Source organism: Anoplopoma fimbria, chromosome 14 (genome assembly GCF_027596085.1).
Source record: "Anoplopoma fimbria isolate UVic2021 breed Golden Eagle Sablefish chromosome 14, Afim_UVic_2022, whole genome shotgun sequence".
NCBI lineage: Eukaryota > Metazoa > Chordata > Actinopteri > Perciformes > Anoplopomatidae > Anoplopoma > Anoplopoma fimbria.
This window is the reverse complement of record NC_072462.1, coordinates 10,082,608-10,108,328: the sequence shown is the minus strand read 5'-3', so window position 1 is coordinate 10,108,328 and position 25,721 is coordinate 10,082,608. Positions and strand designations below refer to the sequence as shown.

Sequence of the window (25,721 nt, the reverse complement as noted above, 5' to 3'; positions counted from 1 at the left end):
TATATATATATATATATATATATATATATATATATATATATATATATATATATATATATATATATATATATATATATATATATATATATATATATATATATATATATATATATATATATATATATATATATATGTGATTTATGTATTTGTGTACTACGTATGTATATGCATATCTAACAGTTCTTCATTGTAAGGATTGATGTGATGTTTGTATTGTGAGTTAGAGTAATATCTTCTGGCTTTAGCCTACACCTTCACAGTTACTGCTTTCGTTTTTACATCGATTCATATTTTTGCCTCTGTGTAAGGTACTATTTATAATTTTTCCTATTGTTTATTTTAACCTCAAGGTTGAAATAAAAATCTGTTGACTAGTCCATCGCATATAGGATGAAAGATGGCGTTGAGTGGTAAACCCAATCACCAGTCTACCTGTCGGGGAGATTGCAGAGGCTGCAGCCATGTTCTCCTACACTCTGATTAGGATTTATCGTTCAGAGTAGGATCTGGCTACTGTCGGGCTGAAGTTAGACATGCAGTGCTGATGGTAGGGTCAGGGTTATCATAAGGATATAAGAGAAATAAGAGGTGCGTGTGCGAGGCCTATGAACAGACTGTTGAGGCCCTGGCCAGCAGTTGCGTGCAGACATGCCCTGTGGCTTCATACTGCTGCTGCACAGAGCCTGACATCCCCACTGTGGCTGGCCTCCTTCCGGCAGATGTCCCAGCAATGAGCCGGGGGGAATCCCACCACAAGTCAAGGTTGCGTCAAGAAAGACCCGTTCCTCAATACTGGAGGCCTGCAGCCCAGCCGCTTCTCATGGGAAACGTCGAGGCTGTAACTGTAACGGCATCCTTTACAGCGTTCAGTTCATCTTTTTACAGGTGTTGTTTTTAGGAACGGTTTATGTTACCGCAGGGCAGCTCCGCCTGTGCAGATGGGCTGTTTCTGTTTTACCAGTTTCACAGTATTTCATATATATACATACTGTTTAGATGCCACAATCAATACCACAAACATTCTTTCACAGATGTCACTAATATCATTAACGATGGCTTTGCTCTATTCAAGTGTCCAAGAAAGTCGGGATAGTGTGTCAACGTGCACAATACCAGGACCCTGAAACTGAAGTAGCTGAATAAAATTCAGCCGTCATGCATTTTATGATATATATTTTTTTCAACTGTGACAAGTCGAAATGCCTTTCGGTTGGAGGCCGAAATATCAGAGACAAGTATGTAAAAAATTGGACAAATAAAACCATCTGTATTGATAGATACCGTTAGCGGGAAACTCTCATGGTGACAGCTGAGCCAGCTGCTAGCAGCTAATGGTGCTAACAGAGTTAACCTGAGGGGTAACCAGAAACTGGACGCTACTCTTCCGCGGTGACATTAACGGTCAGGACGGCACCTATAACCATCGTATAAAGCAGTGGTGTTGGCCGTTAGCTAGCCAGTGTGTCACAACAGAGGTACTCACTTGCACTGGAAGCATTCAAGGCCGGTCTATGTAATCAAAGAATGGGGCTCGGTTCTACACTGCTTTGACCGGGAGGGCAGTAAGAGATGTGAGTTGGTCACCAATATAGTGTTAATATTAGTGACCCTTAGAACTGTAAGTTATGACTGTTTTATCTAAAGCTATCTCCCAACGAGCTCAGGCAGGCTGTGTATGGTATTAAAGTGGAATTTCCACAAGGATACGGAGTAGCAAGGCAGTGACCAGCTCAGAGGGACCGGGGCATCCCAGACTGACACTTCTTAATGTGTTATAACCGACCAGTCTGATGTGTAAAGGTCTGCATGGTAATCCTGTGTCATTTCCAGCTGATGAAATGAAGGTAAACACAGTGAATGGGACAGTGATCCAATTGGCACTTCATAGGCTTTATCAACTAACATTTGATCGTTTGGTCAGTTATGGCAAAAATTATATTTAGCCTGTGTCTCTCATTGTATCAGCGCATCTAAGAATCATTTGTCAGGGCATAGCACCTTGTTGTGGTAATCAGACAAATTCTGTTTAGTGAAATATTAAGAAAATAGCATCAGCAACTGCTGCCTTATACAAGGGCCTCCTTCCCATCCTGGTCCTTCAGCAGAACCCTCTTTTCACTGTCAACAACAGGTCAACAAACATGTCTAGCAGTTCTAATGTTGGTGGTTTCCCATACAAACATAGGTACATATATCCTATAACAAAAGCACCTCTTTTCTCCTTTCTCAATTAGCTAACTTTTACATTATCAAAGGCAAAAATAAAGAAACATGCCAAGCCATCATTCCAATAACAAGTGAACATTGTTTGCATCAACGCATGTACAAATGCTGCAGCTCCCATGAATTTCGCTACAGTTTTGTCTTTATTTGTTGTTTATTTGTTGTTTATCACTAATTGCCTATGACAGAATACATTCATCAACATCTATAACATCTAAAAATGAAACATGGGGATTGGATTAAGTGTAGACTCTGAGACGATCACCGTCCACGGCCGACCAACCAGCCAGACCAGCCGAACCAAACGCCCCCAAACTGCCCCAGAGAGGAGAGGGAGGAGAGCCGAGATGGAAGCTAAGCTAACCCAGCTAGGACCTGAGGCTACTCCACTACCCAGCATGCTCCTGGCTGTCTGATGGATGAAAGCAGAGGGAGGTCAGTGACTGTTGAGTCCACATCCTCACAGAGACCTGGATCCATAGTTCATCCCGGATCAAGCTGCACTTGACGGACAGACAGCAGGACAGAGAGCAGGACTCCGGTGGGACCAGAGGAGGTGGACTCTGTGTTTACACCATGATGCTTGGTGCTCAAACACAGTCAAAGTTGATGGACAATGTTTTCCTCATGTTGTGAAGAAGATGTCAGCCCTATTATCTGCTCAGAGAGATGCAAATTCCAAAAATGCACTGTGCACAAAGGAATGTACTGTTGTTTTTGTTGTTTGTCGTGTGTTTGTTGTTTGTGTTACAAATGAGCTACAACTGAATTCCATTATGCATCCCTGTGTTGCATAATGACAATAACTGATCCTTGAATCCTTGAATATTCTTGAAAAGGGATGTCTCCTGACATGACAAAATAAAAAGTTGAAATTTATAAATGATTTAACAAAAGACAACAAATCTTAACGAAGCTGAACAAACTCTATCCACTGAGGAAGACAGTAAGATACAGTTGAAAGCTCCAGAAAAAAAAGCATGCGGGCATTGAGTTAAGATTCCAAATTAAGATAAGATAATCCTTTATTAGTCCCGCAGCGGGGAAATTTGCAAATTGGTCTTCTTCATAAATTTGAGGTTAGTTAGAAATTAGTTTATGAATATAATTGCAATCTGCACATCTGGAATAACAAGGATATTCAAAAGCAAACACCACTGTTACCGCTCATAGTTTGAAGGAAGAATTTTGTTGGGAAGTCATCTGGTGACATTATTGTCATATTCAGAATACCTTAAAAAAATGTAGGCTGCAGTTACATAATAATAATTGACTACCTCTGATGCAGCTCCCTCTTTTCAGTTTTTAAAGGTGGAAGATACAAGATTGGGAGCGTTTCGATTGTTTCTCAACGGCTCTCAACATGGCGAAGGTGAGCTGGCATCTCACAGCTAACTCACAACTTCATTCTTTACCTAGGAAGACATCACTCCTCTATATCTTTACATAGTACACAGTTGTTTCTTGCTATATTAATGTTCAGAATATTAAATACAGCCCCTTAAGGAATTGAATCTCACGATCATGAAAACGAATGGGTTGACTCTACCAGCATTGTTATTGCAGATAGCGATATTCATAATAAACAATACAGAAACAAAAACATCTGAATTTGTTTTGTCACATTTCGAGTAGCAAAAATGTTTTGGTCTCCTGTACTTTGTGATATACAGCAGGTATTTACGGGAATACTGCAATTCCATTATTATCACAGTTGGCAATACTGTGGTTGAACAACCTCCTCGTAATGCCTGGTTTTATAATGAAAGTCCAGTGCAGAGAATCATTGCCTATAGAATTCAAATGGCTTCTTTACTTATAAGACAATAGTCCAGCCTGGTTCCTCAGAGATTTTTAGATTCCCAAATCGATTAAAGAGAGCTCCAATTATTCCTCTATCAAAAATAAAGGCAACAAATTGGACAATGGAGACAAAAGCCAAGTGTCAATTTAGCCATAACAGTTAGGTTAGAATTTCCCTCTTCAGCAGAAACTGCTTTAGGTATCTAACCGACCACACCAGGAAGAAGGTTGATGCAGGAAAGCTCTGTGGCTTTTCATGTTGGATCTCTAAAAACACATGTCACACTCATCATGGCATTTCGCTGTAGCTATTGGTTTCAGTAGATTAAAAAAAGGGATGTCAATGGAACATTAGATAGTCCTCAATGCACAACTTGTGGTGCTGGGACATTATTATTTTTATAATATCATCTAATACCTGTCTGCTGGTGTGAACTTTATCTTTATGTTGACGATTAAACCTGAATGTTATATCTGTTATTTAACTTTCCCTTTCCATTCATTTTGTGAAAACTTTGGGGTGTATTGCGTCAAGCAGAGAAAATATCCAGAATTGAGCCAGGGGAACTGAAAGCACCCAGAAAAAAAGACTAAACCTTTGGTTTAAGCAGCCCCTCTGTTAGTGCAACTATCATCTCTTTGACTCTGCTGCCACCTGCAGTTTTTCACAACTCATCAAAAACTTCTGAAATATTCACATTAAGCTACGGTCTCAAATATAAAATGCAGTTCTGGTTTACTTAGCAAACTGATTCAGTTCTATCAGCAAACACTATTTTAAGAGCCAAGAAACATCTATTCCAATACTTTTTAGATTTAGGAGTTCTTGGGGTAAAAATATTTTTTTATATCCTGTTTCAGTTCTATATAGCGGGGTTTAACGTTTGATGATAAAAAGCTGTTAAAGGGGTACTACACTAATTTGATGTCAAACAAAATTAAGAGAAATACATTATTTCTTGTTTTCACTTCTGTGTTTTACTCCTTTGTTGCTTTTTATTTTGCATTTGTATGTGTTTCGTCCTTAGAGACCACCATGAAGTTATATACAACAGTATTGGGAAAACTGTTTGAATATTTTTGAAGATCACTTTTGAAGACCACATTTTTTACAGAGATCTTTTTAGGGTTTTGTTGGGCAGTTTTCCCCACTTTCTCCTTATTATTAGGACAACGCTCCATCTTGGTATTTCTAGAAGCTTGTTCTGAACACACTTTTATCGTGAATTTTTCTTTAATCCATTTTATAAACTGATGTTTCCTGACACATCTATCTGCTACTGACAAAGGTTGTGAAGTAAAACCAAAAGCTTTAAAGTGTTACAATGCCTCTGTCCTTTTTTGGAGTAACTCTATATGTTTTAAATATCAATGGATTTTGTCCACACCTTTATCCATATATTGTAACTGGCAGGTTGAGCATAAATGATCAGTCACAGTGATGGAATTTATTCATTTGTGAGTACAGAAACATCCTCTTTTCTTATCACCATCATTCAGGGATTCCAGGATTGTAGGTTGATCTATAATGACGTTTCAATGGTGGAAAACACATCTACCAACTCAATCAGCTGTGTAGTTTGTAAGCTGTGACATGAATGTTTGTTCATAAAATAAGCTAGACTTGTATGTTTATTACAACTTCCATATTGTTTACATTCAGGATGGAACAAGAAAAGTAAAAAGTAATAAAATATATGGCATTTGCATAATTTTGGTCAATGTTTAAAAGTCATCCTCCAGTTGAAGTAAATATTTTACAACAGCATTTATAATTCATAACCATTTCCAGTCATTCATACATGATTAAATGCAGTTGTTCCTCATCAACCAATGGTTATTTCAACAACCTCATAACAGCCATGGGAAGAATCACTGTGCAATGTCGTAATAATACTCTCGTAGTCTCGGCTCAACAACTTTGAATCCAGGCCTTTCATCCAGCCTGTAACACATGGAAACAGAAAGTAGTTACCAAACCATTACTCCCATCTGGTGTAAGAGTGTGTTTTTAATCCAACCATCACGGTGAGAAGACTTACTTGTACGTCCAGCACGTCCTCATGAGGTCATACATCTCTGGTGGACAGTTCACTGGTGCATCCATACGTTTCCCACCTTCAATCATCTGCATGACATCATTTCCCTTCAATCCCTGTGGAGAGTCAAACATTCTGATTAGAAGGGGACCTCTTTAAGGAATGCAAAACGGTTGAGCTGATACTAAAAAAGTATCAGTTATATAACTACTGATTTTTATTTTTATTTTTTATTGCTCTTTGAGAAAACTAGTAATTATAGTGCTTATTAGAATACCTTAAAGTTACAGCATTGCAACACAATAGGTTAATTAGATTAGCATAATATATAATAATACCTTGTATGGCTTCTGTCCATATGAGAAGGCTTCCCACATGAGCACCCCGAAGCTCCACACATCGCTTTTGGATGAAAACTTGAAGTAGTTTATACACTCAGGAGCGTACCATTTCACTGGCCACTTCCCATGACCCTTGGCCTGGAGGAGGAGATGCGCGCACACACACACACACACACACACACACACACACACACACACACACACACACACACACACACACACACACACACACACACACACACACACACACACACACACACACACACACACACAGGCTATGAATTTATGTTTTATTGCTAATTTTGCAGCAATATGCTTTGATGATTTCAGTTTTGGTCACAAAGAGCAGTATGTCGCAGTGGTACACAGACATCTTTAAAACACTAAAAACTGGTTCACATTAATTAAATAAATAAAATACTTTAAAAAACATTTCATCAAGGCTATGGGGATAGCTTAAGCCATATTGCCCCACTCTACCATTTGAGAAAAAACAAACAAAAAAACCTCCAAATAAGCAAAAGGAAAAGCAACAGCAAAGTCACTGAAGCATCACTGTTTGCAGTTACCTTGTAGTAGTTCTGCTCCTCAGCCACAGCTTTGGAGAGGCCGAAGTCGCTGATCTTGGCGTAGTGCTGCGTGACCAGCAGCACGTTCCTGGCAGCGAGGTCCCTGTGGACGAAGTTATGCTCCTCCAGGTACTTCATCCCCATGGACACCTGGTGGACCAGCTCAGTGATGTTCTTTATGTTGGTTTGCCTGTAGATGATCAATAACACAGACTGTTACTCAAATTATTTCCACTGTAAACCTCAAAATGATATATAGAACGTTCACTTTTGAGATGCTTTAAATTCTGAGCATAAGGAAAATAGAATTAAAAGGTTCAATCTAAGTAAGCATTAATATAGCTGCTAAAAATAATTTGAAATGTAAAGATCTAGAGGAGTAATGTCTACCTGGGCAGAGAATAACGTCACTCTACCTGTGTGTTTGTTGATATCCGAGCTTCTCTGTGCTTTCATAACACGCTCGTGCATGTTAGCGTGCCCAGCTCAGAATAAACCTCTGCATGCTCCTCTTTTTGCTAATGGAAGTTCTTTAAAATATAAAACCTGTGACTCTGTGCACACAGTTGATGTCAGCGGTGTTACTTGTGTTTAAATGTACTGCATTTGTTGAAGTAGCTGAAATAAAGCCACCACATGATGTTTATCCAAGATCCAAATAGATGTCTAACATTTAAAATCCTCTGTATTTTAACCTTTAAATCACCAAACACATTATTACTCAATCAGATTGCCAGCTTACAATTATGTCTCTTATGTCTATTGATTGGTTTAGTTAAATCTTAAAATATAGATTCCATCTTCAGTTGGTCAAATTAAAGCTGAACAAATATTTAAAATGTGACGTAGGCTACAGTCTAATACACTGTCAAATTTGTCCACTTTATCATTCATTAAGGAACTGAATTTAACTTAATTGTGTTAAACAACTGACATCTTCCTCCCCTCAGGGTCTTTTTTAAAGATGACAGTCGTAGCCTATATGATGACAGTCGTAGCCTATATGCATTAATATCTCTTTGTCCACTTGATTTAAATGGAGGCTCTGGCTTTTATTTACCTGTTGCCATGGTGAATTGTGGTATCAGAGCTCTATTTTCATTTAACCACGCACAAGCTGGTCTCAGAGTGAGCAAACTCAGAGTTCAGGGTTAGGCTCAGAGTTTGTTAAACCTGCTTTCTGCATCCGGGCCCAGGTTTTATGAGGAGGCGTGGGTGTGTTTATTTGTGCTTTAGAATGTAACCAAACTATCATTTAATTTACTTTCTAGCTCACTCAACCCCCACTGTGCTCTCTCTCTCTCTCGCTCTGAGGTAAGCAATGTCAGTACAATATCTCGTTACAGAGAATGATGGAGATCCAGATGGAGTTCATACTTGTTTTTCTGCAGGAACTTGTTGAGTGGTCCCAGCTCGGCCAGCTCCATGACCAGCATGAGGCTCTCTGCATCACAGATACCGATCATCCGGACGATGTAAGGGTTGTCCAGCTGCTGCATAACATTGGCTTCTCGCAGCATTTCCTCATGTACCGACTGGTTGTTATCATCATTCTTCAGGATTTTGACTGCAACTTGCTTCTGTGTCCTAATAAATAGGGAGGGTGAGTGTTAGGATGACTGTGGCTCTTGGTTTGTATTGACACTGACCACATATGCACTTTCAAGAAACCTTGGCTCTAGCCCAGTAAATCTAATATTTTAGACAACACAAAAAATGATCACCAACATATAATATATAAAAACATAAAGTTTAGAATAGAATAAGACAAGTACACAGACTGAGTCTATTAATCATAAAGGTTGGGCCAAGATTCAAACAGATTTATATTTTGGAGTCATTTACAGCCTTTACATTTTGGAGTACTTAAGAGTGAAACGTGAGCGATACGATAGATGCAACAGGAAGAGAAATCAGCTATCAGGATAATAAATATTAGAGTCTAGGTAGGTACTGTCCACTGTCTTCAATGCTGTCCCCCACAACCTCAGTAGGCGATCAGCCGACCAAAGAGAACTGTCGGTAAGCTCACCTGGGCCTTCCAGCCTCTGAAACCTCTCTTATGTGGTAACTCAGGCTCTCCCCTCCTATAGCTGATATCCACCCTGCATCACCTTCTTTTTGTTTTGCACCTTCAGCATCTCCACACAACATTTGTCATGCATTTTGAGATTTGTCTTTGGATAGCTTGAAATGGGATTTATTTTAGGATCTCAGGAGACTTTGACAGTTGCATCTTCATAAGAATAGTAAAGGCTGCTTAGGTCTGACATTCCATAATCATGGTAACACGACATATTTGGCGATTAAAGTGGAGGTGTTGGATTGTATGCATAGATGTAATTTGATTTTATGTGATAAAGCATACTTTTTCATCTTGTAGATGCCCCTCATGACTGTACCAAAGTTCCCAGAGCCCAGTTCTCCATCCTCCAAGATCAGCTGGTCGCGATTCACTGTAGAGGTCCTCAGTTCATCTGGGTCTGCGTATGGACTCTCATATACCGCTGTGTCCATTGGCATGGCCTCTGATGGATAAATGACAAAGTCCCATTAGAGGAATGGTGACGGAGTGATTGACACATCAGTCATGTAGAGTATGCAAACATATATGTGAAGTGAAATTGAGACATAAATATCGGTAGATGTTTATTTCTAACAGGTTTTCAAACCTGAAACTTTCTGATGTGGTGCCCCTACTGGCAGGACAGCATGGTTTTTTAGTACATGCTCCTTACCCCGCAGGTGGCTCGCCAGTTATGAGGAGCTGGACTCTTACTCTCTTCTGCTGGCATCCATCCTGCTACCGACCACCACGTTCTGCAGAAGGCTTAAACCCACACCGCCATGTCCTCAGGACCAGGTTTATGCTCACCTCACTGACCGCTCTCACCAGTGTGCCTCTCAGGTGTCTGGCAGCTCAGAATAGCTCGCTGCTGTCCATTGTCTTTGCCATGGCCACTAAGCCCAGGTCTACCCAGAGCTAGCCATGGACATCGTGAAGGCTCTGACGGCTGTGCTGAATCTCCCCACGGCTTCTACGAGTGTGGTGGTGTCCAGAATTATGGCATACAATGCCGAGCTTAACATGTGGCTCCACATGTGGAGTTTCCCCCCCAGATCAGACGGGAGTTGCTGAAAGGTCCCATATACCCCGATTGCCTGTTTGGACCACTTCTCCAGAGCACCAGGGCTCAACTGCACGAAGCAGTGCAGCATTCACAGCCCAGTCACTTTTCCATGAGAAACAAATCCTCTTTTAAAATGTGCATCACTGACCTTAAATAATTATCAAACACCTCCCACTCATCAGGGCCAGTTAGTAGAGGTATCCCAGCACCACCTGTGTCAGACTCAGGTTTCAGTCACACAGAGTTGAAATCTGAAGCTGTTATGTGTTTTCAGCACCACAGTCAGCATCAGACTTTCCGAGGCAGTCTTCCCATGTGCTGTAGGGAACGAACACTCGTCTCACAACGCGACAGAGAAGGCTACAAGCTGGCTGCACGAAAGAACTTACTCACGTACACCCTCCATTAGGAGGGGATGCATTCTCTCACCAACCATGGCCCAGAGGCCCAGATCCCACGACATGTCCCATGCCTCTTGTGTTAACCTAGAATGCTGGTAGATAACAATTTGACCCTGTCTACACGATGTAGCCATTGTCCTGCCACAAAGGCTATGAAGAGAGATAGTTTTTATGCACATCTTTTTGTGAAGCGCTTTTTGAAGGGTTTCAGAATGTCTTGTGTTCTCTAGCACCACAGTGGGATAAACAAAAGGCGGTCAGCAGCCATTCGTTCATTACAGAGGGCACTCACAAGACTTGAATCTGTCAAAACAGCGTTTGTCTCACTGCCAGTTTGAAGCAGTCATGCAAACCTATAGTGCAGCAGGAGTGCAGCCATCACAGAGCGTCAAGGCGCCCTCCACAAGAGCTTTATCCCCATCCTCAGAGGAATGAAGATGTATCTGAGTCTTCCCTGACTCATTCACTGTTAAATATGCTGGATGGCAGATTAAGTGTAGCCTAATTGTTTGTATTTGTACATTTCTACTGAATTTAAGTAACAGCAGGCAGACAATCAAAAGAGTTTCAGGGGTGCTAGTACTAATATATTAGCAAGTTAGCAATTTCAACTGAACAACAGCATATAACTTTGAATGTAAAGTGTATGTTTTAAACAATTTACCTTTGCCGCCTGCTTGATTATTGGGCACCCTGGTTTCATAAGGATTGAGATCTGTGGTGTTATGGCGAGATCCCCGGTTCTGGTATCAATTTATCAGAGAAGACAATGTTTTAGAGACCACACAGAGTCAAAACACATATGGCATTTACATGGTGCACTGCTGAAATGCAATATGCAACGAATGAATTTAGCAGGGTACCACGCCTTATATGGAACTTGTATTATAGTGATATTGAATGATTAGGTTCAATAAAGAGGGATTCTTATAAACATTAGAAGTTGATGTAAAGTTCAGAATTCATTCATCCATGACTTAAGGGAAGAAAAAGTTTATTTTCTGAATCTGAAAAAGTCTACACATTGGCAAACAGTTTGTGGAATATGTTTTCATTCTTCAGCAGTCTTTCAACCATCAGTCAGTATCACTGTAATACATTGTGTCAATAAAATGGAGCATTGTATGATTGTTCATACAAAAGGGTTTAGTGGAAGAGAATAAATGCATGGGATTAACATCTGCATTAATATGCATTCAGAAGAAGGGGTGTGGAAGTTATATTATTGATTTACTGTCCAAATGTTCCCTGGGACCACGTGATAACAGCTTGATGTCAATGATCTGTTCACTTTGAAACATACAGTAGGTCCCACACCCCTGCTTTAAAAAATATGTGAACATACCAAAGCATGTTGACATCCAACAAAGTATTTTTGAATCTCTAGCATCAGTGACTAGGTTGAAAAATATATAAAAGATGAATCTATTGTACATTTCTGCAATTGCAACTCAAAAAACAAAGCAAGGCAGGAAAAGTGTCAAGGAGAATTCATGGCAGGGGCCCTTTCCTTCAGTTCCATACTTCAAGATCCAATAGATCATAAAAGGCTGACAAAGCTGTTCAAAAGCCATAAAATAATGATTTCCCAACAATCTTAACTAAACCTAGTGTATAGTGAATATTGGGATGTATGATTCTTAAAAGGACATTGCGTCTCTTAAATTTTTGGAATAGGACATGTTGACCCATTATGACATACTCATACAGAAGGAGGGACTATTGAGTAGGAAACAGCACAAGGCTGCTCAGAATGTAATTGCAGTGAATGACCTCTGGATGGTGTTAGATTGTAATCATAAGTAGGCCAACTATTACGAGGGCAAATTGAATTGTGGTCCGCTGCAGTTGTGAAACTATCTGCTCTGAAAAAGAAAAGCCCAAAGAGCGAAAGGAAAACATGACATGTTAGTTAGTAAGAAGCAATCCACACTAAAGCCAAACAACACACGGGGAGGGTTAAGGGGGAGGGGGTTGCTGTGATCAATACGTTGATGAGGAGTATTAGTGCACCTTTGTTATGCCGGGTATAGGAACAGTTCTGAGTTTGGAGAGAATTCCACCTGCCGCACTTTGCTAAAAACCAAAATGTCAGAGAGGTTATCAGAGGGCGACCTGGTGATGTTAAGGTCATCAAGGCATGTGATCATTACAGTGGACACAGATTCTGGGGAAAGGTTAGCTCCAAACAGGGATGTGTCAACGTTATGTCTCAGCTCACTGACTCATTCTATTGCAAACTATAAAAAGAACAGAGACTCTGGTCATACAGTATGCAACATGCCCATGTTAATTTTACTGTACAGTATTCATGTGAGGAGTTGGTTCACCCAAATTTAAAACAACAAAACATTTTTCGATCCCCTATAGTGGTGTCTATCAATGTAGACAGATTATTGGCCCAGGTTTGGAAGTATCTTTTTTTATTTGAGATTTGTGCCCCGATCCAAATAAGTGGAAATAAGTGGGTACTCACTATTACACAAATATATTGGAAATTCTTTGCAGAAATTGTTTACCAGTTCAGGGAAGTGTACACGTTTAAGTTCAAGTTCAAGTTGTAACCCCACCCCTGGGCAAAATGCAACCTCTTTACAACTATTTCTTGTTATTATATTTATTGTATTGTTTTTTATGTGCCTTTATATTCCCTATTTCTTTTATTTCTTTGAAGAAAAAAAGCATTTCACACATTTGTACTTGTATAACCAGACTGACAGTAAATATCTTCAATCTTGATGGATTTACACTGTAGCCTAATTACAAGTAGCCCATAATTGCTAAAGTTAGACAAAATTAAAACACCATAACATCAAAACTTATATTAGTTATTGATGATCATCTCTGTGTTACATTGAGTTAAAACTGTCTATGGCACATGCTCTTAAGTAGCTGTAGACAAATCAATAGATTTTATCAATAGATTTTATTTTATTTTATTTCATTATTTAAAGTTTATACAAGAAACTTTCATCTTGTGTTGATTTTTGCGGCCACGTGGACGAATGTTGAGGTGTTTTCAAGCATCAGAGTCCCTACAGACAACCTCTCATTTTACCTCAGCAGGTGCCATCGATGACAAGCATTAAAAATGCTTATAGAGAAATAGCCAATCTACATGTGAAGGTCATAAGTCATGAATACATCATTATTTGTGTATTCGTTTGAAACTGTTTCATAACAAGTTAAAAGTTCCTCACAGTAACTTTAATAACTCCCTACTTTCGCTGTGATATTAAATGTGTGTTAAAATGCTAAACTATTGTTAAACATTACATTCTGTTGATTTGTATAAACAAATATTTCAAACGTAGCCTATGGGTAAAAGGTCAAATTAAGTATTTTTAGAGCTCAAATTAGTCCTCTGTTTGTACAACCTGTGATTGTAGGTTAGTATATTAGTATGTGGTGTTGGGGTGAGGCTAATGAACTCTAAAAACACGATGCCTACAAACAAAACCAAAACTATCTGCATGAACCAAAAACACGAAAGGGGAAGTGAGAAAGTTTAGGGTTTTTTTGTGATTTGGTGAACCAACTCGCCGTCCACATGCAAATAGGGTGAACAGACATTTTTCAATCTAACTATTAAATTGTTATTCAATAGTCAATATCTATATTTATGTCAACATTCTCTTAGTCCTGAGAGTCCTATGTGAGACAAATAAAGGAGTGGATAACCTTACTTCCTGTTTTTTAGACATACAGAAACATGAGAATATGTAAATGCATTAATGACAGCACACAAACACAACTTACCAAGGCAGAAGATAACCCAGGATGGTCCCGTGGGAGTAGAGGCCGTCCTATCCTCCCTATGAACACAGCATGTCTTAAATGAGAACTGGATGTATTGCTACCCTTTCAGTTGTCAGATATGAATTCATATGCAACACACTTCTGTTTGTATGACAGTCTTACTGTAGACACGTTTGTTTGGTGGTGAGTATTCTTACCAATGTCTCCGTCGGGTCTTGGACAGGGCTCTGTTAGAACTCGCAGCAGACCGTCTGGTTTGTATGAGTAGTGCTCCACCAGCTGTGGCAGAGAGAGAGAAGTTTATGTATCAGACACTGGACTCAATACATGCATCAAAAACGAAACAAGACGAAAAGTCTGCAAAAGTTACATTCTTCAGAAATCAAAATGTTCATTATACCCCAGAAGACAAGCGTAGACAGCATTGTTACCCTGAGAGACGTCCTCGTAGCTAGGCTAACATGAAAACCTTTGTCCTGAGGGAAAAGCTACAGGACGCCTCCTCTGGTTGTCCGGTCAATTCACTGTTGTCGGTATTGTTTCGAGGAATGTGGGGGTTCTAAAGAAATCGTTTGGTTTGGTCTATGCACCTATTTGTTTCTTTCTAAGAGTGAGATGTTAAGATGGATATCAACCTCATGTTGCAGGTCTCCATGGATCGTGGTTACAGCTCGACATTAGTCATACCTCCTGCCGTGGTCCTGACACCCACTGCTACTATTATTATTATAATTAGTCATATTAATATGACTATTAGCGATACCATTACTGCTCTTATCATATTATTCTGCTACATTCATTGCTGCTGTAATTATTATTAGTCGTAATTTTTACATCATTAATCTGCTTACTACTCTTATTATATGAATAATTTATGTCATATGCATTGAATGTTTTTAACTCTGTAATGTTGTTCATTCTGTACACATGACATCACATTTCTGTCCATCCTGGGAGAAGGATCCCTCCTCTGTCACTCTCACATAGGTTTCTTCCTTTTGTTTCTTGTTCTACAATTACACACAACATATAATGTTTTGCATAGCTGGGATAGGTATAGGTTAATGAAATAATGTAGTTGGTATTTCTCCAGAAGATATACTGCATATTCCTGGCAATCTGGAGAAATTATGAACTATAACAAAACTGCAACAAGCATGAAGTAAACCGTTTAATTTCCGACAGAACACTGAGCAACACTTCAGACAGCTGCTGGGGGAACCGTAAACCTAAACCAGGGCGTGGTAGTTAAATATCCACATGAAAATAACCAGAAAGATGAAATCCATTGGTTTACCTGCCACAGGGTGTCAAACTTCTTGCCGTCTGGGATGGAGAGCTTGGCAGTCCTGTCCCTGTCAATGCGATAATGCATGACTTGTCCTTCGTGGAGTAAACACAGAGCATAGGACCCGTTCGAATCTCTCTGTCGGATCCTGCACTCACAAGAAGAAGAAAATTAATTCAAGTAGGTGTGAAATTCCTTCTCTTGAGTGAATATAGTATACAAATATCATTCATATACTTCCTTTATAGATGCAAAAAGTGCCATTTGTGTCTCACAATAATCAGAAATGCAAACTATGAGTGAGAGATTTGTGTTTCTTCTGAACAGTACATTTTTGTGGCCCTCGAACAGGTTAATGGTACCTGGAGTCCGTCCATAACACAGTAGGTTGTGTCAGTAGCACACAGAGCCAGTGCAGTCATACCAAGCGCCCAGGAAGAGCACCAGACTTTGAAGCAAACTTTACATAGTGGCCAAATAGTGGAATTACAATTTCTGGGTCCGTCACATGACTCCATTGGGCCAAAAGAGTTTTTTCCCCACAGCCTTACACTGGGAAAGAGATGTCTGTATCAGTGGTTGGGTTTTTTTCAAGGTAAATTAACTTCCCAGTACAAGTGGCCTACTTTAAAAGCCTTTATTTACATCATTAGGTCCTAAAAATTGTAAAATGCCCTAATAGCCGAATCCACAGTTATTTCCTTGCTCCATTCATGAGAAAGAGCACAATACCGAGGCTGGACCGAGGGTAGGGAGGCCGGGGTAAAGAAAGCACTAATGAGCTCGCTCTATGGGACCATGGATGCTGAAGAGCGAAGAGGATCAAAGTAATAACATCCAAATCTTTTACTCGGAAGTCAAACTTTCAAAGTTTCAAAGAAATGAGCATGGACGGGCCTCCACTCATGATGTAGTTGTCTTCATACTCACATCACCATGAGTTCTAGGTCACTGTATTTCAAGAGTGATGCTCAACACCAACTCACATCCACAGTTCTTACTGAATCATAGCAACAGAGCCAGCCCACAGCGAGGTTTCAACAGTCTTACGCCATCCACTGAGTTACAGCTACTGTGTGTGGTAAATGATGGTACAATCATTGAAAGCACTGACTCATGCAGCATTTATAGTGATCAGGTCTATCAATCTATCCATCTATCCATGGCAACAAATGCCTCAAAAATAGACAGTCCTTCATCACGACAATTCTATCAGTACAAAGATCAAGAATAAAGCATACAGGAAATGCAATGAGGTTACAAGAAAAGCTTGACATGAATAGCGGGGTCTGTCGGGTAGAAATGTTGAAGACTATTTATACTTCCTCTTTGTGACTAAACTACCTCTGTTTGATAGGCATCAAAGTTCATGGTTTTAGAGTTTTGTGGATGCACCTCTTTAAAAATGTTAAACTTTGAATGACAGCTTTCAAAAAAAGTTATTTCTCATATTGTTATGGATTACTCTCATTTGTTGACATGATTGGCCTGAACCTGCTGCAAGAGCAGATTTTAAGCTTAAAATAAAATTTACTCATATTGCAGCTTTACCAAGAGGGAAATTATAAAGCAGAAAGGAGTTTACAGAAAAAAATTGATTCTAAGTAATAATAATAATACTCATTTGATACATTCACTTTATAAGCACACGTAAAAAAAAAAAGACATGACATGTACAAATACATACTACACGAAACAAATCCAGTACAAGTGGTTTATCACACACTAAGATGTAACATACTGTAATGTGGTTTCCAGACATTTCACATGTGACATATCATATTTATTATTTATTTATATTTGAAATGTTAAAAAGGGAATTTTACAAGTGCTTTTTTTAAAGGATATTTTTAGGGAAAGACTAAATGTGCATGTGTTTGTTTCTGAAATAGTAATAGAGTACAATGTAACGATTCAAAACTTTTATGCTATTTGGGTTTTAGTCTTAAAATATTTTAATCTTCATAATTATCCTTTAGAGCACCTTGAAACCTCGTTTTGAAACACATCTTAATCATATTATTCTATGCTACTTTTTGATATTTGCCACCAGGTAAAGTTTTAATAGTATTTAACCCCACCTGGTACCACATAGTACATCAGCTGCACCTTGCTGGTTGATAAATGGGTGTAAGTTTGTTCAAACATAAGGATCAGAAGAAACAGCCGCACCAACAGAAAAGTTATAAAAAAGAGCCCAGTTTCACACACTAAACAGGAACTTAAATAGATGGCCTGTGTGCCATTTTTATAACTACGCTGGTCTCTTTTGTGGACTGAATTATAATCTAAAACGAGAGAAAATGCTAAAATATTATAGAAATTGAACTATAACTTTTTAATTATAATAGTGGTTTTGCTTGCTTTTGTTGGCCCCTCTTTGAGGCCGGAGCCAAAACCTTGCAAGTAACTCCAGAATATTCTAGCCATGGGTTCAGTATTTGGAGCACTCTCGTAAAAAATGTATTGAAAGCTAAGCTCATAACGTCAGGCTGTGTTTCAGTGGAAACACAGTTTCTGTCTATGTTTAGAAAAGGGACAGAACAGTCACATTTGGCCCTGCTGTCATTCTTCCTCTTGTTTGGCTACTTCAGGAAGTCCTTTGCAAACTGCCAGAGCGGAAACCACACTGTGTGTGTGTGTGTGTGTGTGTGTGTGTGTGTGTGTGTGTGTGTGTGTGTGTGTGTGTGTGTGTGTGTGTGTGTGTGTGTGTGTGTGTGTGTGTGTGTGTGTGTGTGCGTGTGTGTCTTCTGTTTCTTCAGCCCAGACCACTGTGTCTCAACCAAAGTTTCAGCTGACAGATACTCTTTACTTGTTCAGATACTCTTTACTGTTTACTGTTTACTTTTTCACTATTATTATTTTTCACTATTCACTATTGAACCACTGACAGAGTAATGAATTTAATAGAATGTGAAGCGATTGTTGTAGTTGTTGATTTAGGATGTTGGATTTTGCAGCATTCATTTTCATTTCAACTACAGTATATAACAGCACTGGTACACTGCACTGGTAGTGTTGTATCTTTAAGTGTACTGTCTCCATTGGACTTCAGCGAGTCACTACAGTAAATCATTATAGCGATAATGATAAGATAACTAGTTGTTGTAGCCCTAGACAGGGTATTGCTGCCCTCAGCAAACAGTACAAAATGACGTTTTACTAAGATGTTTTCCTATAGACACATTATTTCACATTTCTCAGATGCTTCCGTGAAATACGGCAGAAGCTGAAACAGTCAAGACCAACAATAAAGTCTGCCAATAAGGATTAATTAACTACAAGCTCAATAAAACTAAAAAACAGATGTTTAGGTGACTTGCTTGTGGAACCGTCACTCTGACTGTGTACTTGTAAACTCTACGTCAGTTGAAATCTGACAAAATGTATCACAATTTAAAAGAAAAAAACAATTAGAGCTGGGCTGATTGTGACAAAACATATCATAAAGTGTTTCCATTGCCGTGGGTTCTGCCTATCTTCCACTGTTCTCTCACTCTGCTTTAAAACGCATATTCCAGGTCAATTTGAAAATAAATGAATAACAACAATCTACCAAGCATTGTTGAGTGTTTTTTTGACGTTGTTATGTCCCATGATGCTACACCATTGAGCCACATGACATTATAACAAGATTAGGTTATTTTACAAACGTACTTATTTTAAGCCAAACCATGATGTTTTTTAACCCCAACTAAGTTGTTTTGTTGCCTGAACCAAACCGTCACCATTTGACGTTAAACACACCACGCAACACTAAACATGACCGTTGCACAATGTTAACAAAATGAGAACCGTCAGCAGTAAGATACTATGCAAAAGGCTGGGCCCGGTCACATTGGTTTAAGAGGTGGATCTATTTTGTCTTAGTCCGCCCTGACCAATTAGAAATGGGAGACTTATTTCTCCTGCCAATATCTTTTTCAGTCGACATGGAAGCTGCGGTAACAGTTGCTAGGACAATAAAAAAATACAATAAATTGGTTTCTGTTGAGATACTCCCTATACAGCTGCGTTAATCTCATTAAGTGGCAGGTTTCCCAACCACAGATGTTCTTTTCAAATAACCAGTGATTCAATTCATCCGGTAACATTTGGGGGATGAACCACAAAAAAAGACTTCCTCCTCTCTGCAAAGTATAACAATCCAGTCAGAAGCCATGTCTTGTTCTCATCTCCATAAAACTAATAAAGCTAAAGAATGGTGGTGTTTAGGATATTGTGAGATCTGGAGAAATTTGAATATTTTCACAAATAGTGTCAAAATTGTCAAATTTGGATGGATATGATATTATACATTCTTCACCATTCACTATAAACACAGCAAACAGCTGTACAAAGACACATGTAAAATACTTACAGGAATTTTCCATTTGTACGGGGGCCATTTTGAAGCCTGGGCTCAGAGTCTTCTCGTGTTATTGATCCATGGAACCAGGGCATTTTTTCGTGTGCAGTGGTGGAAATGAGCTTTTCCAGCTGAGGCCTCTGGCTGATGATGGCCTGCTCCAGAGCTGCTCCCTGTACACACACATGAGCTATGAGTAGGCGCTTAATAAGAAGAATATGCAGGGTAAGCTTTTTCTGATGTGTTCCCAAGAATAATATTATAGGAACCTCGAGAAATCTGTCCGTCTTTACTTAGGTTTGCAAAATGGAAGTTATCAGTGAACAATCTGCTTCCTAGGGGATACACTTTTGAAATCCTCCAGGTTCATGGTAAGTATGAGGCAGTTATGTAAACGCGTTGTAGTCACTTGTCTTTGCACACGTGTTGTTAAAAAAAAGTATTTCACTATCCTTAGAGGTGATCTAGCAAATTGTTTACATAGCAAGCTATTTTAGAATTTTGTGGAAATCTTCTAATCGATCTGTTGCGATGATAACATTGTATTCAAGTAATTAGTGACACCTGGGAGCACAGTGGCTTTACTGGAAAGAAATGAGATGGGTCAAGAAACACAACAATTAAACATTTACCCAAATTGTAGTAAACATCCATCTTCACATTGTACATATTCTAAATCAGCGCATCTAAACCAGGGGTCCGGGGGTCTCAAGGAATATCATAAATAGACTATCTTCACTATTTAATTCACTACAGAAGTGAGCCCAATGGGAGAAAGAGACACAAAAGTGACTATTTGGATCACAGGTTTTACTTGTTCCATGGTAATCTCCTCAGCTGTAGTTGACAACTATATAATCCTGGTCTTAATCATATCTAACAGACAAATACTTTAAGATGGAGGTCCCTAAAATTAAATCTTATCAAATGTGGTTCTGTGACCTAATGTCTATAAATTGAGGGGTCTTTGACATGAAAACCGTTGTCCACCACAGTTCTCCATGACCTTCCAGCCTACTTACAGGATAGAGTTGAAACTCACCTGCAAATTCCATGTCTGCTTTACATATTCCCGGATTAGTTTTTCCTTCAGGTCCTCAAACGGCCCAACTTTTGGCTGCATGTTCTTGGGCCTGTTGCAGGGCTTCTTCAGCAGACACACAAGGCCATCCTTCTCCTGCGAGTGGTAGTCAATCACATCCACGGGGGTCCTGTGGCTCTTCCCACCAGCAATAGCAAACGTTTCATTGGGTTCTCTTTCAATGGTGTAGTGGTAGCAGCGGCCTGAATGCAACACAGACAGTGCAAAGCCTCCGAGATAGTTTCGGCTCTGTCTTAGCAGGTATATGCCGTTACCCATGCCCACATGCTGCAGATAGTCCTCCGCCTCCTCCCTGGTGATGTTGCCATAGAAGAATGGCAATGTGTTAACCGTGTCAGCCATATTGTCTTCTGGATGGTGGCTCCCTTACGGAAGTCCTCTTGCAAAGGATGCAATTAACTCTAAAAACAAAAAGTAGAATAACAATCTAGATTAATTTACTCTGAAATCAGAAATATGTAATATGTAGTCTAATGAATAAAAATTGGTGAGCAGAGTACAGTATTTCTGCATGAGTGATGTTTAACTTGTATGCTCCCCAGTGTACGATGAAAATGGCCCAGACCAAATGATCATCAGTTGATCAACTTCAAATGAGTCAATAGATAAGAAGTGGACTTGGTCACCCTGCCATCACCCATTGTTTTGTGGGTTACGGATTTGAAGCCATTAGTTTGGCATTCAGACCACACCATTTTCTTTTTTGCCGTCGCCTTCTTGTTTTTTTTTGGACACATTACTGCTGTTCCATTTTTAAGAAGTCAAGTTGGTCAGAAATTCTTCCCAAACACCGGGTTAAGGTTTTCTTCATTTGCATCAAATCAAAATGTTGTGTGCTTCTATTTATGTTTCCGGTGTTTTTTGTTCTGTGGTATAAGGCTCTGATAATGACCAGGTAAAGGTAGTTAAAAGGCTTCATCCTTTGGGGAACATGGATGTTTGTCCATCACTTTATAGAATTCCATCCAATAGTTGCTGAGATATTTCAGCCAGGAGCAAAGTGGTCGACCGACAGACTGACATTGCCATCCATAAAGTCACGTCGCAGGCATGGTTACTAAAATCATTTGGTTTCATTTTCTACAGACCATGGATGTCAAGACCAAATTTCAAGACATTGTGGCCACTAGATGGTCAGATATTCTGGTTTATTAGCAACTGTTGGGCAGACTACTAGCAGGGCAAAACGGTCAAGTAACACAGACGACCTTGATGCCAGACTTACCTAAATTTTGAAAGATACTGTAATTTTACTAATAATTGTACAACTTTTTTCAGAGGCCTAGTTTTTTTAGAACATTTTCTTTTTTAAGCGTGTGCCCCACACAAATTATGGAAAGTTTAAACAACAATAATTAAAGAGTTTGTTTTGGTGCTTCACAACAAAAACACTTCTGACACTTCTAAACACTTCTAAACACATCTGTATATAATTATGTATTCACATTTTAACGACCTTGACAATACACATTTCTCACTCCAGATGGGGAAGCTGTAAACAGCAAAGTTAACTGTTAATAAGTGCATAATAAAGGATTTATAACAAGGCATTGTTCAATCTTAAAATCTGGTAGCTGCAAAAAGCATAGTTAACTTTTAATACATGCATAATTTGAATATGTATTAATCTTAGTTTAGCAACAAGAAATTCAGCAAAGGTTTTAAAATGCCATAATAGATAACTTAGTTAAACTCTATAAATGTGTTCATAATGCTATTATAAACATGTATAATAAACTCACAAGGCTTTTATCAATTTTATAAAGCAGAAAGAACTGTTAACAAGTGCCTATAAATGCCTTATAATCAAACATAAAAACAATAAAAGTATTTATGATGCTATTATTTACACTTTTATAGTCTGATTAATGTATAATCATGTTAATATGTGTCTTATTGGGACTTATAAGGCCCTCATTATCTATTGACTAATGCTTATTACAATTATCTTAATAAAAAGCATTACCATATCATATTTGATTACTATACTGGACCTTACTATACCACATTACAATAGATATTCTATGTTACACTTCTATTATTATTATTATTATTATTATTATTATTATTATTATTATTATTATTATTATTATTATTATTATTGCAGCTTATACTAATATCTTATCTGATATCCCACACTGTACCATGCTGTACTATAACATAGTATATTATGTTGATGCTATAATGTCCTACTACATTATATACTGTATTAAATGTCTATTTTGTTGCTTTACTTACCCTCATCCTATCAACATATTTAACATCCCTTGGGATCCCAAGAATAAACTACTGTACGAAACGGCCATGGTAGTCACAGTTAATTTGCATATTGTGTTCAATTAAAATAGACAGAGAACATGATGATGATCGTGATCAAATGACAGAATGCCCTACCCCCCTGATGGTGTGTGATACTTTTAACTAGGACCCTAGGCAAATATTGGTTCTATCTATTCAATTTCATCCATTACAGTTAAGTAGCTTAATTAATTGTTCCCCAATCAGGCTTGGAACCCTCTGAATTGTCGAAACAGAAATCTGGGGGGTTGTAAAATGATTAATGTGGTTGGCAAGAAGATAAGACAAAGTTGTTTTACACACATCATTATATAATATTTTTTTGTGAAATAATGCATACCTTTATTCCCTTTGGTTTCAAACATTTATTTAAATGAAACCATCTGATATGTTTAGAAGGGGAACTGCTTAGAACTCAAGAGCATATCAAATGTCGACACTTTTTTGTAAGCGGTTAAACCCCTGGTTCTTTAACAGTTTATTTCATAAGCTTCTCATGTGTTTTTCATCTTAGATTGTAATCTGCAAAGTAACGACAGCTGTTACAAAAGATAAAGGTAAAATACTTCCGTCTGAAATGCAGTGACATGGAAGGAAATACTAAAGTAAAGTTCCTCAAATTGGTCTTAAGTACAGTTATCTATTACTTGCCAGCACATCTAAAGACCTGGACAACCTGTCTTTTTTTGAAGTCCACACCCAGCATGTTACAAATCGTTTGCTGAGTCCCAATACATCAATTTAATTTGAAAGAAAACTCTGTCAGAGGGGTAATTCTTGGACTACACAAAAACATTGAACATTTGGAAATAAGGAACTGTGTAGTGAAGTCCAAAAAGCCTATCTTAAGGAAACACAAATACTGCACTTACTGTACACGATGTGGAGAAGTAGTTCCAGAGTGTGAATCCCTCCCTTGTATGGTTCTTTCACTCCTTTAGCATATCAGCTGCCAGCAGTCTGAGCAAGATGTGAATAGATCATCCTAAATTCAGCCAGCTCCTGACCAACAAAAAATAAAAACATGCTGTCAAAACCACATGAAAACAGTCACTCACAGTTTATCCACTGTGTTTTCCAGCTGCACCACATTCACAGTCAGTCTGTGTACTTATACATGCTGAGGTGGTGGAGCGCTGAAGCTGATGCTTCCTCATTTCAACGACTTCCTTGCCAATTTATTTATTTTACTTCCTTTTTTTTATCAACACTGACCAACACGTCAGCTGCACCCAGGAAATGATGTGATAACTGAAGCACAAATAACTTAATTTAGATGCGTTTCTTGTGTTTTATTTTATAAAATGTATTTTTACTAATTCAATTCAATTCAATTCAGTTTATTTTGTATAGCCCAGAATCACAAATTACAAATTTGCCTCAGAGGGCTTTACAATCTGTGCACATGCGACATCCTCTGTCCTTCCCTCACATCGGCACAGGAAAAACTCCCCTAAACTAAGAGAGAAACTTCATTGTTGACCTTCGCAGTGGTACTGTATCTTAACAAAAAGTAACTTCATCTGGTGAGGAAGACTGTGAGATGCAGTTGAAACCTTAAAAGCAGCTTTTCAATGTTCAGTGTGTTTGTAGCTTTTTCTGTTTCATTATATTTTGTCTCATCACCCATTCACACACACATTGACATAGTACAATACTAATAATAATAATACAGAGTTGTCATGCAAGGCGCTGGTCTATCCATGGGGATCATGATTAGGTTTGTCTGTTTTGTACTCCATCATGCAATAGTGTAATTATAAATTACAACATTACAACTTTCAGTTATTGCTACATGAATTAAGCAATTTATTACGTTATTAAAAAGATTAACATTTAAATGTTGCAACATAAAATTTATATTTTAGTGACAAATAGTGTAATAATAATAATGTACATAGATGTGGCAATTTATTTTAATTTACACCAACAACAAAATGAAAGTACCATTTCTTTGTGTTGCTCTACTTTCTGCTCTGCTGTAACCTTATTTTGTTCAGTGATGAAAATAGGTGCTTGGATCGAGATCTTAAGTAAAAGTATTATCAGCAAAATATGTTCATGTATAAAAAACTAAAGTACTTTCAATGTGTTCATATACATAGTATTATATTTTACTTTGTAAATGATTATCTTTCTTACTGATGCATCAATAAGCAGCAATGCTACGTTACAGGTGGTGGTAATATTAATTTTGTATATATACTGTGGGGTTATCTGCATACATCATAAGCTTTATTGGCATATGTTCAGAATCAATAAGAACCTGTTGTGCAAATGTAGTGCCGTAAAAGTACAAGAGTTACCTCAAAAATGAGGTAGAGTATAAGTATAAAGAGTATATACTGGAGTTACATTTAAGAAACCTCAAAGTTGTGCTTGAGTGTTTTCTGGAGGAGGAACAGATCTGTCATCTTGA

At 38.4% G+C, this 25,721-nt stretch overlaps 1 protein-coding gene across 1 annotated transcript; it reads right to left on the bottom strand.

The window, feature by feature from the left end:
- Nucleotides 1–5,302: 5,302 nt before the first annotated feature.
- syk (spleen tyrosine kinase) lies at nt 5,303–24,438 on the bottom strand. Its single transcript, XM_054612442.1, has 14 exons — nt 24,175–24,438; nt 20,945–21,405; nt 19,915–20,075; nt 15,564–15,702; nt 14,464–14,545; nt 14,267–14,322; nt 12,521–12,583; nt 11,172–11,250; nt 9,344–9,503; nt 8,353–8,562; nt 6,976–7,165; nt 6,404–6,544; nt 6,069–6,181; nt 5,303–5,971 (listed from the first exon to the last, which is right to left on the bottom strand). Exons 2-14 carry the CDS (start codon nt 21,344–21,346, stop codon nt 5,899–5,901), a joined length of 1,869 nt encoding a protein of 622 aa, XP_054468417.1. The 5' UTR covers nt 21,347–21,405; nt 24,175–24,438; the 3' UTR covers nt 5,303–5,898.
- Between the last annotated feature and the right edge of the window lie 1,283 nt (nt 24,439–25,721).

Excerpts from the sequence above, each read along its gene's own strand:
- syk (XM_054612442.1), bottom strand. The coding sequence starts at position 21,346 with ATGGCTGACACGGTTAACACATTGCCATTCTTCTATGGCAACATCACC. Across the intron at positions 20,076-20,944 it reads AGCAGACATGGAATTTGCAG|GGAGCAGCTCTGGAGCAGGC; the intron begins GTGAGTTTCAAC and ends GTGTGTGTACAG. Across the intron at positions 14,323-14,463 it reads AAGACCCGACGGAGACATTG|GGAGGATAGGACGGCCTCTA; the intron begins GTAAGAATACTC and ends CTGTGTTCATAG.